Source organism: Bison bison, unplaced genomic scaffold (genome assembly GCF_000754665.1).
Source record: "Bison bison bison isolate TAMUID 2011002044 unplaced genomic scaffold, Bison_UMD1.0 scf7180017864494, whole genome shotgun sequence".
Lineage (NCBI taxonomy): Eukaryota > Metazoa > Chordata > Mammalia > Artiodactyla > Bovidae > Bison > Bison bison.
In genome coordinates, this window is record NW_011495053.1 from 536977 (window position 1) to 550894 (window position 13918).

Sequence of the window (13918 nt, forward strand, 5' to 3'; positions counted from 1 at the left end):
TGCAGAACTAGGCTCACCCTTATCTTCTGCCTTAAAAGTAATTGTGAAAATAGACTTCTCCCGTCTGCTGCTATTCAGCTCAAGTCTGTCTCAGTAACTGCGAAGAAGCTAAAAGGAAGAATTCCAATCAGACAATGGCGTGCTGCTGCTGCTGCTGCTAAGTCACTTCAGTCGTGTACGACTCTGTGCGACCCCATAGACAGCAGCCCACCAGGCTCCCCTGTTCATGGGATTCTCCAGGCAAGAACACTGGAGTGGGTTGCCATTTCCTTCTCCAATGCATGAAAGTGAAAAGTCAAAGTGAAGTTGCTCAGTCGTGTCTGACTCTTAGCGACCCCATGGACTGCAGCCTACCAGGCTCCTCCACCCATGGGATTAGACAATGGCGTAGATTCGTATATTTCAGACCCATTTTCTTGTGAGTCCTTGTCATGAAACTTACCGCTGTCTACTGAAACCTACATCATGAGTAAAATGTACGCAAAGCACCAGGACTCTGCATACATTAGCAACTGCTGTGGAAGGAAAAAAAGAAAACTAAAATTCCTCTGCTTGCTGTGTCCAAGCCCTCTGAAACAGGAGATACTAGCATACATAGCTAACAAGAACCTGAAATGTGGTTCTATCAACCTTGAGAAATGTCGTAACTGAATTACATGCCAGGTTTTGAAGACTAGTATGGAAAAAATGTGAAAACTACTTCATTAATATTTTATATTGATTACATATTGAAATTATCATAATTGGGCTATGTTGGGTTAAAAAAGTACATTTTTAAAATTAAACACAGCAGATTTTTTTTTTTTTTTTTACTTTGTCAATGTAGTTATTAGGAAGTTTTGATTACATAGTTGGCTCTCACTTTTGGATCACGTTATATTTCTAGCAAACCACGCTGACCTAAATACTAAGAAAGAAAGTGTTAGTCACTTAGTTGTGTCTGACTCTTTGTGATTCCATGGACCAGACCCATCTGTTTGTGGAATTCTCCAGGCAAGAATACTGGAGTGGATTGGTATTTCCTTCTCCAGAGGATCTTCCCAACCCATGGATTGAACCTGGGTCTCCCACATTTCAGGCAGATTCTTTACCATCTGAGCCACCAGTGGAGCCTCTAAATGCTGAGGACCTGGAGTTTTTCTTGGGTAGGCATGTCAAGTTGAACAGTCGCGAGCCCCTGCCTGAGATGAGAATATGCATTATTGAATGTATGTAGTTTTTCTTTTTTTTTTTCTTTTCAAACCCTTTTGTTTCTTGTCTAAATATACATAACTGCACAAACAGAAAAAGGACATCTTTGTAAAGACTAGAAGAGACGATTGGGACAACAACCAATAATGAGGGGAGATTAGAAAAGATTAGGTTAGATTAGATTTAGTTTAAGATTAGATTAGATTTAGGTGCAAACTCAAGGATAAATGAAGAAGATGGAAACATGGCATCTCCAGAAGGAGAAGGTCCAAGTCCTCATCCTTGAAAGAAGTCAGCTTGATGCTGCTCTCCTGTTGAAGGGGATAGGCTTTAAGTAGATCTGGCTGGCCTCCCACTTCATCATGCATTCACTTTACTAAATACATGGTTATATCCTTTTTCTCCAAAGAGCACCATGTGACTCTAGAAAAGGTACACACATTTAAGTGCCATTGTTCAGGTAAATGCTGCCACTTGGAGCTATAATGTAAATTTTTAAACACTAGCAAATGCTCACTGCAGAGATTCGGTGGTACTGTTGTAGCACTATTAAGAAGACTCCTCAAGCAATTTCTGGAACAAAATAACCAGAATGTTGGGGAAGCAGAAATTACATTAATTTTATTTTTGAAAATTATCTAAGTCCACATTGCTGAAATTAATCTCTTCCAAATATGCCACATCTAAACATTTATAAGAATCAGATCATTGATTTTTTTTTTAAGATACAGTTATCCAACATCAATGACAAACTGTGTTGTTTCTTTCAGATTTGTTTCATAAAATAATTATGTCAAACTTAATTCCCATTGAAATGTTATGACCCCAAGCATCTAGAAAAGCAAAATTTAAGCATTAATTTAATAATCTATGATACAGAAGAGATTGATCATTTAAAAAGCACTGTGATAGAGTTGGGCTTTAATAAATTGATGACAAGATAGGAAAAGATTATGAGCTGAAAGTTATATCAACTTTAACTTTCTGAGGTTTACAAGTTGTGAAATTAGTAAAGACCCTCCAATTAAGAAGGAAATGCTTGGGAGATATGAGGAAAATGGAAACTGGCATAATTGCTGTTACATTTACTATTTCATTTTCTTGTTTATAATAACTCCTCATCAGATGCCTAGCACATTTCTATTTATCAACTAGATGTTGGGATGGGGGGTTAAATACAGCATTAAGGGCAAGTGGCTATGGATAAGGGTAACTTTTAAGGCACAGAGAAGGCCAAGATACAGTCACAGTTTTTATGACTATAAATGATCTCCTGGCAGGTTAAAAACTCATTGAGGAAATACTCTCAAGATATAGATTAAAATATAAAATAACAATGAAACAAATGCTAAAGACAAAGGACTTGTGTTTTCTTACAGCAATTAAAAAATGGGTTGTAATGTTTCAGTAATTTTTTTTTTTTTAAAAACTGACTAAAATTTGGACTCAAGTGTGAACTTGACAACTAAGTAAGGTTTATGGCTCTAAGGGAGATGAAAGGGAAAACTTTGTAACAGGAAAAAGTGAATGTTTGGATTTCTAGTGGTGAGCTGGTAAGGGACTCTTTGGGAAGAAACCTTGCTCGGTAGCATTTGCTGGTTTCCTGTGTCACCCTGGGGGGATGGCAAGCGGGGTGAGAGGAACACAGGTCTTGGGAGATGCACACAACTGGCCTTGGGGGAGTCAACCCAAGCAAAGCATCGTGTGATGAAGAAAAAAGCATAACATCCATGTCTCTGACACTAAAAAGCAAATTCCAGGAGACAGTGAAGGACAGGGAAGTCTGGCGTGCTGCAGTCCAAGGGGTTGCAAAGAATCAAACATGACTGAATGACTGAACAAATGGAATTCTAAGAGATGAAAGTGGACAAGTCAGTTAAGACAAGGGAAGGTGGCATCGGGGCAGCTCTTTGAAGAGGTTGAACTAAGTGCAACCTCTTACTGAATCACTGAGGTGGTCTGACTGAGAGAGGAATGGGTGATGATGAAGTGTGTATGTGTGTGTGTGTGTGTGTGTGTGTGTGTGTGTTTGTTGGGGGTGGGAAGTGGAATTAAGGAGGAGAATGTAGGGTGGAGGTAGACATTCTAGACATGGAGTCATTTAACCAATGTGAAGGAGGTCTGGGTGAGAAGGAAAGACAATGCCTGGAAAGGGAAAGTTGGAGAGGGAATGGTGATGCATGAAAGTCTAACGGAGGAAGAGTGGTGAGCAGGGGAAAACAGTGATTCTAATGTTTCACAGAGTTAATGGGAATTTCAGAGGCACAAGGGGAGACAGAAGGAAGAAAGTGTACATTTAGGAGACCCACATGGCAGTGTCCTCAAATGGGGTCACCGAGTCGAGGGAAATCAATGAAAAGACGAGGGTGGAGATTCTGGATTTTAAGGGCATCATCCTTTTGACAACAAAGGATAGAAAATAATAGCAGTATGGGAAAAAAGACGTGAGAGATAACAGACCCGAGGAACATGCAAAGAAATGAGCGTTTCAGGAAGAACGATGGATGAGGTATAAGATGCCCATGATAGGAATTTCTCTAGGGCACAGCAGTGGTTTGAACATGGTGTATCTGAATCCCAACCACTCTGAGATGGAATATCTTGAACAAGTTATTTTCCCATCTAACGCTTAGGTGCCTTATTTGTAAGATGATTCTTTAATAAAATACCTACCATGAAGATTAAACAGGAAAGAGGAATGCCTCGCTCATAATAAGTAAGCACCATGCACCAGTTAAGCAGCTGTAGTTATTGTGACGGCAGTAGTAATAATACCAGTATCATTAGCAGTAATAGCAGCAGCAGTAGTAGCTTGACACTTGTTTAGTTGCTCAGTTCTGTCCAACTCTTTGTGACCTTATGGACTGTAGCCCACCAGGCTCCTCTGTCCATGGGATTATCCAGGCAAGAACACTGGAATGGGTTATTTCCTTCTCCAGGGGATCTTCCCCACTCAGGGGTCAAACCCCCATCTCCTGCATTTGCAGGCAGACTCTTTACTGTAGAGCCACCAGGGAAGCCCCAATATGCTATTCCTAGGGCAATTAACATCAGAAACATCTCATGAGCTTGCTACACCTTACCCAGATAATGAAAAAAATAGAAAAGTATTCATTATGGAATATCACTCAGTTATAAAAAAGAATGCATTTGAGTCAGTTATAGAGCAGAAGATGAAACTGGAGCCTATTATACAGAGTGAAGTAAGTCAGAAAGAGAAACACTAATACATATTATATTAATATGTATTAGTATTAATATTAATACTAATATTAACATTAAAATTAATAGTATATTAATACATATTCATATGTGTATTAATATACATATATTAATACGTATTAGTGTTAATACGTATTAATACATATATATTAATGCATATATATATGGAATTTAGAAGGATGGTAACAATGATCCTATATGTAAGGCAGCAAAAGAGACACAGATACAAAGAACAGACTTTTGGATTATGTGGGAGATGGCAAGGGTGGGATGATTTGAGAGAATAACATAGAAACATGTATATTACCATATGTAAAATAGTTGACCAGTCCAAGTTCAATGCATGAAGCAGAGCACTCAATGTTGGTACTCTGGGACAACCCAGAAGGATGGGGTGGGGAGGGGAGTTCAGTATGGGGGGACACGTGTGCACCCATGGGTGATTTGTGTCAATGTATGGCAAAGACCACCACAATATTGTAAAGAAATTATCCTCCAATTAAAATAAATAAGTTAATTAAAACAGACAAAAGTATTCATTATATAGCATACACTAAAACACAAACATACTGATGGAAACGATACACTTTGATATGATGACTTAAGGCTGTGAATCTGCCTGCTTACATATATGGATTAAAAAGTCAGATCAAAACCACTATGAGGTAACATTTCACACCAGTCAGAATGGCTGCGATCCAAAAGTCTACAAGCAATAAATGCTGGAGAGGGTGTGGAGAGCAGGGAGCCCTCTTACACTGTTGGTGGGAATGCAAACTAGTACAGCCACTATGGAGAACAGTGTGGAGATTCCTTAAAAAACTGGAAATAGAACTGCCTTATAACCCAGCAATCCCACTGCTGGGCATATACACTGAGGAAACCAGAAGGGAAAGAGACACATGTACCCCAGTGTTCATTGCAGCACTGTTTATAATAGCCAGGACATGGAAGCAACCTAGATGTCCATCAGCAGATGAATGGATAAGAAAGCAGTGGTACATATGCACAATGGAATATTACTCAGCCATTAAAAAGAATACATTTGAATCAGTTCTAATGAGGTGGATGAAACTGGAGCCTATTATACAGAGTGAAGTAAGCCAGAAAGAAAAACACCAATACAGTATACTAACGCATATATATGGAATTTAGAAAGATGGTAACAATAATCCTGTATATGAGAGAGCAAAAGAGACACTGATGTATAGAACAGTCTTTTGGACTCCGTGGGAGAGGGAGAGGGTGGGATGATTTGGGAGAATGGCATTGAAACATGTATAATATCATATATGAAACGAGTCGCCAGTCCAGTTTCGATGCACAATACTGGATGCTTGGGCCTGGTGCACTGGGATGGGCCAAAGGGATGTTATGGGGAGGGAGGAGGGAGGAGGGTTCAGGATGGGGAACACATGTATACCTGTGGTGGATTCATGTCGATATATGGCAAAACCAATACAATATTGTAAAGTTAAAAAATAAAATTAAAAAAAAAAGTCAGACATGGTTCTTGTAATAAACTATAATGGAAAAAGAATAAAAATATATAATACATACAAATAGATATAACTGAACCCCTTTGCTGTACACCGGAAACTAACATAATATTTTATATCAAACACACTTCAATTTTGAAAAGGCAGTCATGAATTTGAGTTTTAACTCATCATGTACTATCTTTGGAAACTTTGGAAAATTAAAATCGTGCTTCTTCATCTGTGAAATGAGCATGAACATTCATTATTTCACTGAGGTATTATGAGAATTTAGTGATATGATTCAGATAAAACACTCCAAAAACTTTCTGAATTACATTAAGAAATCAATAAATGTTAAGTTAGGTGGGCTGCTGTCCATGGGGTTGCAAAGAGTCACACAACTGAGCACACACACAAATGTAAGCTACACTATTATTTTTGACATCATAAGGTGAGTTTTTCTTAGAAAAGTCAAAACCTAAGAGTGAAAGTATGTTCTTTCCTAAAGTTACTGGATCACGAAAATAACATCACAGAAAAGGCTGAAAATCAAAGGTTTCTAAAAAGAAACTGAGTCCAACCTTGTACCAAACCATGAAGAGGAACACTTGGACTAGAGCATTCCTCTATGGTCTGTCTCCAAATAAGAGTTTTGAAAGAGCCTTTCTGTGATATAATTTAATTATCAAGGAACATCTGCCATTCTTAATGAGAAAAAAGATTAAAAAAAAAAAAGAAAGAAACTTCAAAGAAGACCCCCCCCAAAAAAAATGTATACTAAATCTTAGACTGCTATGAGAAGTAATTAAAATGTGCAGAATTCCACAGAATTTCAGAAATAGGATGAAGAAAACTTGGTATTTAAAGAATGCATCTGTATTTGTTACTGACTTTATAGGGTCCAGTCATGATGTTTTCTTGATGAGGGCAAAAAAGGAGAGTAAAAAGTCTGGCCTAAAACTCAACATTCAAAAAATTAAATGGCATCATGGCATCTGATACCATCACTTCATGGAATCAGTGACAAATTTTATTTTGGGGGGATTCAAAATCACTCCAGACAGTGACTGCAGCCATGAAATTAAAAGACACTTGCTCCTTAGAAGGAAAGCTATGACAAACCTAGACAGCTTATTAAAAAGCAAAGATCTCACTTTGCTGACAAAGATCCGTATAGTCAAAGTTATGACTTTTCCAATAGTCATGTACAGGTGTGAGAGCTGGACCATAAAGAAGGCTGAGTGCCAGAGAATTGATGCTTTTGAACTGTGGTGTTGGAGAAGACTCCTGAGAGTCCCTTGGACAGCAAGGAGATCCAACCAGTCAATCCTAAAGAAAATCAACCCTAAATATTCAATGGAAGGACTGGTGCTGCAGCACCAATACTTGGTCACCTGATGCAAAGAACCAACTCACTGGAATAGATGGTGATGCTGGGAAAGATTGAGGGCAGGAAGAGAAGGAGGTGACAGAGGTGAGACAGTTGGATGATATCACCAACCCAATGGACATAAGTTCGAGCAAACTCTAGGAGACAGTGTAGGACAGGGAAGCCTGACATGCTGCAGTCCATGTGGTCGCAGAGAGTCGAACCTGGCTTAGCGAATGAACAACAATGTGGTTTCTTAGGTAACTTATAATATCGCTATTGGGAACAGAACAAACTGACATGGAAAGACCCAGCATGCCGTATCTTGCTTTTGCTAAGTGGAAATTTTCCCAACATCATTTTCAAAGCCACTTGTTCAATCCAGGTGTGAGCACATCACGCCCTCCCCACCCGGGCACTTACCTCTGCAGAATGGGGCTGGGAAGTCCCAGGAGGCCCCGTTCCCAGGGCTGACGATGCAGGTCAGGATGGCGTGGCCCTCCAAGACATAGCCAGAGAGACAGCTATATCGGATCTTGTCTCCTATGTTGAATCGTGTCCCGTGGAGGACTCCCTTCAGGATTTCCCCAGGATTTCCACATGTGTGGCTGGGTAAAACTATTGGGAAGAAAAACAAAAGAGAAAGAAACATAAGTTAAAGGAAGATTTTCTACTGACATCAGTCTGTATCACAAAACATAGACCTCATTTGAATTACTTAAGTTATCAAATCTAGCTATCTTAATTTTGCCTAAAATGCAAGTAGCGAAATGGATTCATGTTGTATAAAATCTACAGTTTTGTTCTCCTGTAAAAATATATGTGTATGCATGCACACTCAGTTGTATCTAATTCTGTGCAACCCTATGGACTATAGTCCATCAGATGCCTCTGTCCATGGGATTCTCCAGGCAAGAATACTGGAGTGGGTTGTCATTTCCTTATATATATATAGATAGATAGATAGATAGATAGATAGATATAGATATATATACACACACACACACACACATATATGATATATAATTAAGTGGATTTTGTTAAGAGGAAAAAATACAGTTCTGCTTAGATTCAATTTTCTATATGATGCCTAGATTATTTTCCTAATAATGAGATTCTACAATCCTATAGAATTAGCAATTAGATAATATAGCAGAATATAGATAGCTGAAAAAGTCGTTAACAGAAGCACATGAATGGATATGCATGCTATATTTTTCCTTATTCCCCGAGACCAGCACTGCCTGACACACACCAGTAATAAATGTTCAATCAATGTTTGATGGATAAATAACTGAATTAAAGAATAAATTAAAAATCTCATTTGCTAATCTATCAGACTTTCATAAACATTGTACTGCTATTATATTCCAGACCATCTGTAAGGCTCTATGCATTTAGAGCAACTGACTCACAACAAAGCTTCAGGTGTAGGCTCTGACAAAGCAGGCACTGTCTTCATCTGTGTTTCAACAAGGCAGCCCTGGTTCCGGTCTTGCCCGGCCTCCTCACTGTTCCCACTGACAGCACTCTCTGTTTAATTCAGCTGCTTTCCAACCACATGGACATGATGCTGTTTCATACTCATAGAACGCAATTTTGAACTTGACTGAATAGACAAAGTGGAGAATTGTTGGCTATTGTTGCCATATTTCTGGTTATATTTAGCATATCATCTGTAAATTAGCTGCTATGATGTAGAATTCAAATAAGCAAAGGATCCTACTATTTAAAAAAGAAATGATTTACAAATAAAAAAATACTTCCAAATGAACAAAACTGTTCTACTTCTGTATCCTTTTTTTTTTTTTTTTTGCATTAGTATAGGAGCATACTTTGCAATATATATATATAAAATACAGAGAAGTTTTTCTTTTTTCTTTGTTTGTAGGCTGAGAGATAAACAGCTCTTTCCCAGTAAATGGGGAAGAAATTTCATTTATTTCAAAGATTAATTTTATTTTTATATAATTTAAATACATATGAACTAAGCTATATAGAAACACTTACAAAACAAATGCCATAGTCTAAATGTTTAATGTTATTAACATGCTTGTGAAATTACTACTTACGTAGTCAAAGTTTGCACACCTCTAGTTTTTAGAAAATAATTTCTGAAAATAGCCTTCAAAAAACTGTTTGATGGAAAATAATTCAGTATAATCTATAACCATCTTTGTTGTCTTTTATAAAAAAGAAATTCTGTTTTTAAGCCTGCATTCACTATCCCAAAGGCAATAAGTCTATTTTTAAAATGTTGTTTAAAAACAATTTTAACTCTTTGGAATTTGTCTGTGACTTTCAAAGGCAGAAAATTTCCAATTCTATCTTGGAGAATCACTTTATTTTATGCCCTGGGATATCTGTCAGCCAGCCTAACTTAGGGTTGTTACAATCAGAGACAGTCGTGAGACCTGGGCTGGCTGAAACTGTATCACAAATGGAGAGAGAAAAGGAAAGGGGGTTTGGGGAGATATACTAATATGAATGCTTTTGGCATTTTTCTCCCTTGTTCAAAATGAGAATTTTTATTTCAATCGATCTTATTTTAGGAAAAAAGTATTAACATATTAATGTGAATAGTGTCAAAGAGTGAATAGAAATTATTAAGGATGATTTAAAACATTTACTTCTAGTTGCAAACAAACACATAAATGAAAACATGCCCGTAATATTACAAAAGCATCAGTCATTTCATTAAAACATTACAAAAATATCTTAAATTGTGAAAAATGGACACAAATTATAATAGGTCTACACCAAGATATACAGCTCAGGCATGCAGACAATGCCAAGATATGAAATCCAGTGGCTGGGAAAAACTAATTTAAAATAAATAAATTCAATTCTGTTGTCATTTCTGCCAATTTCATTTGAACTAATTTTTGAGCCAGTTTCCCTGAAGATACCAAATGTCTCTGGTGTCTCCCGGAGCAATGAGGACACATTAAGTATTTAGTAAATGTTACTGAGCTGACTTGGACTCTCCATTTAGTTTGCTTTAATCATTCCTTGAAGTCATGTGCACCCTCTTGCAGATGCTTCAAGAATGGCATTCCTACTAGGGAGGTGGGATGGGGCACCTGGTGCAGACACTTGTCAACGTGAAAGAACGCTAAAAGGAGCCCTGGGCACGGCTCTTTCCTCTTGTGGCAGGCTTCCATCCATCGGACCCCATGGAGCCAAGTCTGCACACCCGGGGCCTGAAACCTAGGCTGTCATTCCAATTACACTCATGTAAATCCCCTCTATGATACTTCTGCTTTGGCGAGTACAAACGGTCACAAGTCAGTGACTTCATGAGGCTCTCACATTAAGCCTTAGACCTAAGCATTTCAATCATTAAATGGATGCCATATCAAATCCCATTTCAGAAGACACATGGAAACTTGCAACTAAAAATACAGTATTTATATTCATCACAAAACAGGATAAAAGGCTGGTGAACAGAAGCCTGCAATTCATCAGGCACAGCAGCATTTTTAGCAGGATGTGCACAATTAAGGAAATTTCATTAGGTGTGTTCATGTGGAAACTGGGTCCCCCAGGGTGTATGTCAGACAATTTGTTTACACTCTATCTTTCCTGGAGTCTCACTGGAGCTTAAGGAAATAAAACTTCAAATACCCACCTGACACACAACCCTGAAAATAAAAACCAACGGTATGTGGTGTGTTTGTCCACAGATTGCTTGTCCTGAACTCCCTCCTGCGACCTTCAGGAAGGATTCGAACCACCTGATTATACTCATATTCAGAAACACTTTTAGAAGTCAGATGTTCAAGTCTTGAAACCTGCCATTTACCCTCTGCACCAATTCTCTGAGCCATGGCCATTTGGTGCGACAAGAAGATGCAGAGAGAGCAGATACGCACCAAGAGCAAGGAGGGACCCTCAAATAGCGGGAGCAACCATTTAATGTATCCACTGCCAAGCTCTCCTTGTCCATGTGATGAACCACATGTGGGGGACATGCTGTGAAGATATTATATTATTCCTGAAAATTTACAGGCTCTGGATGAGAAGAACTCAAAGAGGAGTGAATTCTAAGCAGACTTCAAGGTGGAAAGTGGTAAGGTTTGGCCTAATTAATACAGAAAGATTATTTTTAAAGAAAGGATGCAGTTCTGGCAAATGGCTATAGAAAAGGACCCAGCATGGTGGGTTATGGGAATCGGTGTCAGAAAAATGCATGTTTCTACTCCAGAAACACACCTATAAGGTTGGACAAAGTCTCAGTCTCTATGTCTTGATGAGAGGAATGAAAAACAAAACCTAGTAATGGGTGTGTTAGGACACATATATGATGTAAAGCAGAATCAATAGCTAGCTGGGCACATGGAACAGAGGAAGCACTCAATAGATATATTAGCAATTTCAAATTTACTTTCCCAGTTCTAAAGCACCACGTGGACTTCAGAGAAATCAAACAAATTTAAAAGTATGCAGGGGTTCTGATAAATACCAATTTCAGAAACAATAAAACCAGAAAAAGTCTGCTAGAGTCAATGTTGTCATTAAAGTAAGAACACAGTCATTAAAAGGGGAAGCAAAAGAGAAAGACACTCCACTTTTTAGCCACGTTAATTCTTCCTTATTCTTGCTCTATTTTAGTAATAATCAGTTACACACAGCACATGTGATGCGCTAGACACTGTTTTAAGTGGTTTACATATATTAACAGTATATATGGAGTAAGTACCATTATTATCCCCTTTCATAGAGGAAGATACTGTAGCACAGAAAGGTTAAGCAACCTTCTCACAGCCACACAGCTGGCGAGTACTGGTGATAGGGTTTGCACATGATGGATCCAGAATTTCTGCTCTTCAGCACTGCAGTAAACTACAAGAAACTGCTGTCATTGCAAAAAGCAAGAAAAATGATAAAATGCCATTAAATCAGCCATGTTCTCGGTAGAGCTTTGTTTGATAATAGAAACAGGAATATAAGGATTGGGGAGCGTTACGATATTTCCCCATGTAAAACTGAAGGCAAAATGATTACATAGCTTTTAAAAAATATATTTCAAGCTGTCAGGTAAATTTGCAGGATGGGACAAAGGGACTAGGCGGGACTGGGTAACAAAGTTAACACAAGCAAAAAGACCAGATGGCAGATGGATTTGAAATCTAGGGGCTGGATTTTAAAAAGATTTTGAATAGCAGTTTTAAGACATTATAAGCCTGTAAGAAATGAGAACACAAAAATGCTTGTTGCAAAATGATGCTGTGTGAAATAACTGTGGGGAATGCAAGGAAGCATGTACGGTCAGGTGACACCTGGGATGAGCTCACGGTCTTTAATTTTTCTGGTTGATCTTTCACGGGTATATATCTTCAAAGGAGAAGTTGTCTTCACTTCACTAACCTGTATCTATGAGCAGTTGGACCTTTACCACCCCAAACAGCACAGGCATCAATCTAGATATGCTGCTGCTGCTGCTAAGTCGCTTCAGTCTTGTCCGACTCTGTGCGACCCCATAGACGGTAGCCCACCAGGCTCCCCCGTCCCTGGGATTCTCCAGGCAATAACACTGGAGTGGGTTGCCATTTCCTTCTCCAATCTAGATATAAATGACTGTAAATCTAGGACCAAGGAACTAAGAATGAACTACTGAGGAAGAAACAGCCACAAGAAGAATTTATGATGGTGACCCAGGAAGAGAGGCCATGAAGGCCACGGATGTGGTAGAGTAAGTTTACTTGTGAACGTGAGTGTCTTGTCATTCTCTCTTCAGCAACCCCATGAATGAACCCTAGAGTCAGCAAGAAAAGAGGGAAGGACCAGAAAAATGCTAAGTTTCCTCTCTAATTTAGAGAGTAACAATGGAGGGGATATAAAAGAAAAATAACTGGGGGCGAGACATAAATCTGCTGAAATACCAAAGTTAATGGGAGGAGGGGGTTAATTATTAAACAAAATGGAAAAATAGCCAAAAAGTTAAAATCAAGATCAGAGAGCCTGGGAGTCAAGCTGAGAAGCAATCATGGAAGAATATGCCTGGTAATACCCACAGTTGAAAATTAAGCATAAGTGATTGACATACAAAACAAGCATAACAATAAGTAATAACACCAGGGGAACTTTCCATTATCACTGAATTACTGAACAGAAACTTGCATGTACATGACTTTTTTCAGGTAAATTTACATATACTCCCACCACATGGTGGATCCCAGATTCTCCCAAAAAAGACACGAGCAGATATACAATTTTTATGATCATCTTTATTCTTCTCAAAAGTAAACTTTACACTCAGCAAATGGATGTTCAGCCACTTGCAAGTGTCTCAGTATTTCTATAAGGTAAAGAAAAAGATACTGAAACAAACATTACTACAAGCCCTCGCAGATTATCATGTTGATGAGAGCAAAGATGCCAGCAACCACTCAAGAACTGACTGAAATGACCTCTGTCTTATGCCAAATGCTGCTCCTGTTTACTCTCTAACACATGATGACCATGTAACAAGGATAATACAATCTATTCCAAAAGTTAAATATTATATTAAACACAATGAGGGGTGGTTAACAAAACTAAATTAAAGTGACCCTAGAAAACAATTCTAAACTCTTTCTTAGTCACTGTTCATTTCATTAATTTAAATTAAAAAAAAAATAATCTCACTACAATATTTCTTTGGCTAAGTGGG

The 13918-nt window shown here is 38.3% G+C and overlaps 1 protein-coding gene across 1 annotated transcript in view; it reads right to left on the reverse strand.

The window, feature by feature from the left end:
- The window catches only part of LOC104979990 (CUB and sushi domain-containing protein 1-like), a 646469-nt gene that overhangs the window by 24305 nt on the left and 608246 nt on the right, over positions 1–13918 (reverse strand). Inside the window, exon 4 of the mRNA XM_010828522.1 lies at positions 7687–7881. Coding sequence (XP_010826824.1) covers positions 7687–7881 — 195 coding nt within the window. The remainder of the gene's footprint in view (positions 1–7686; positions 7882–13918) is intronic.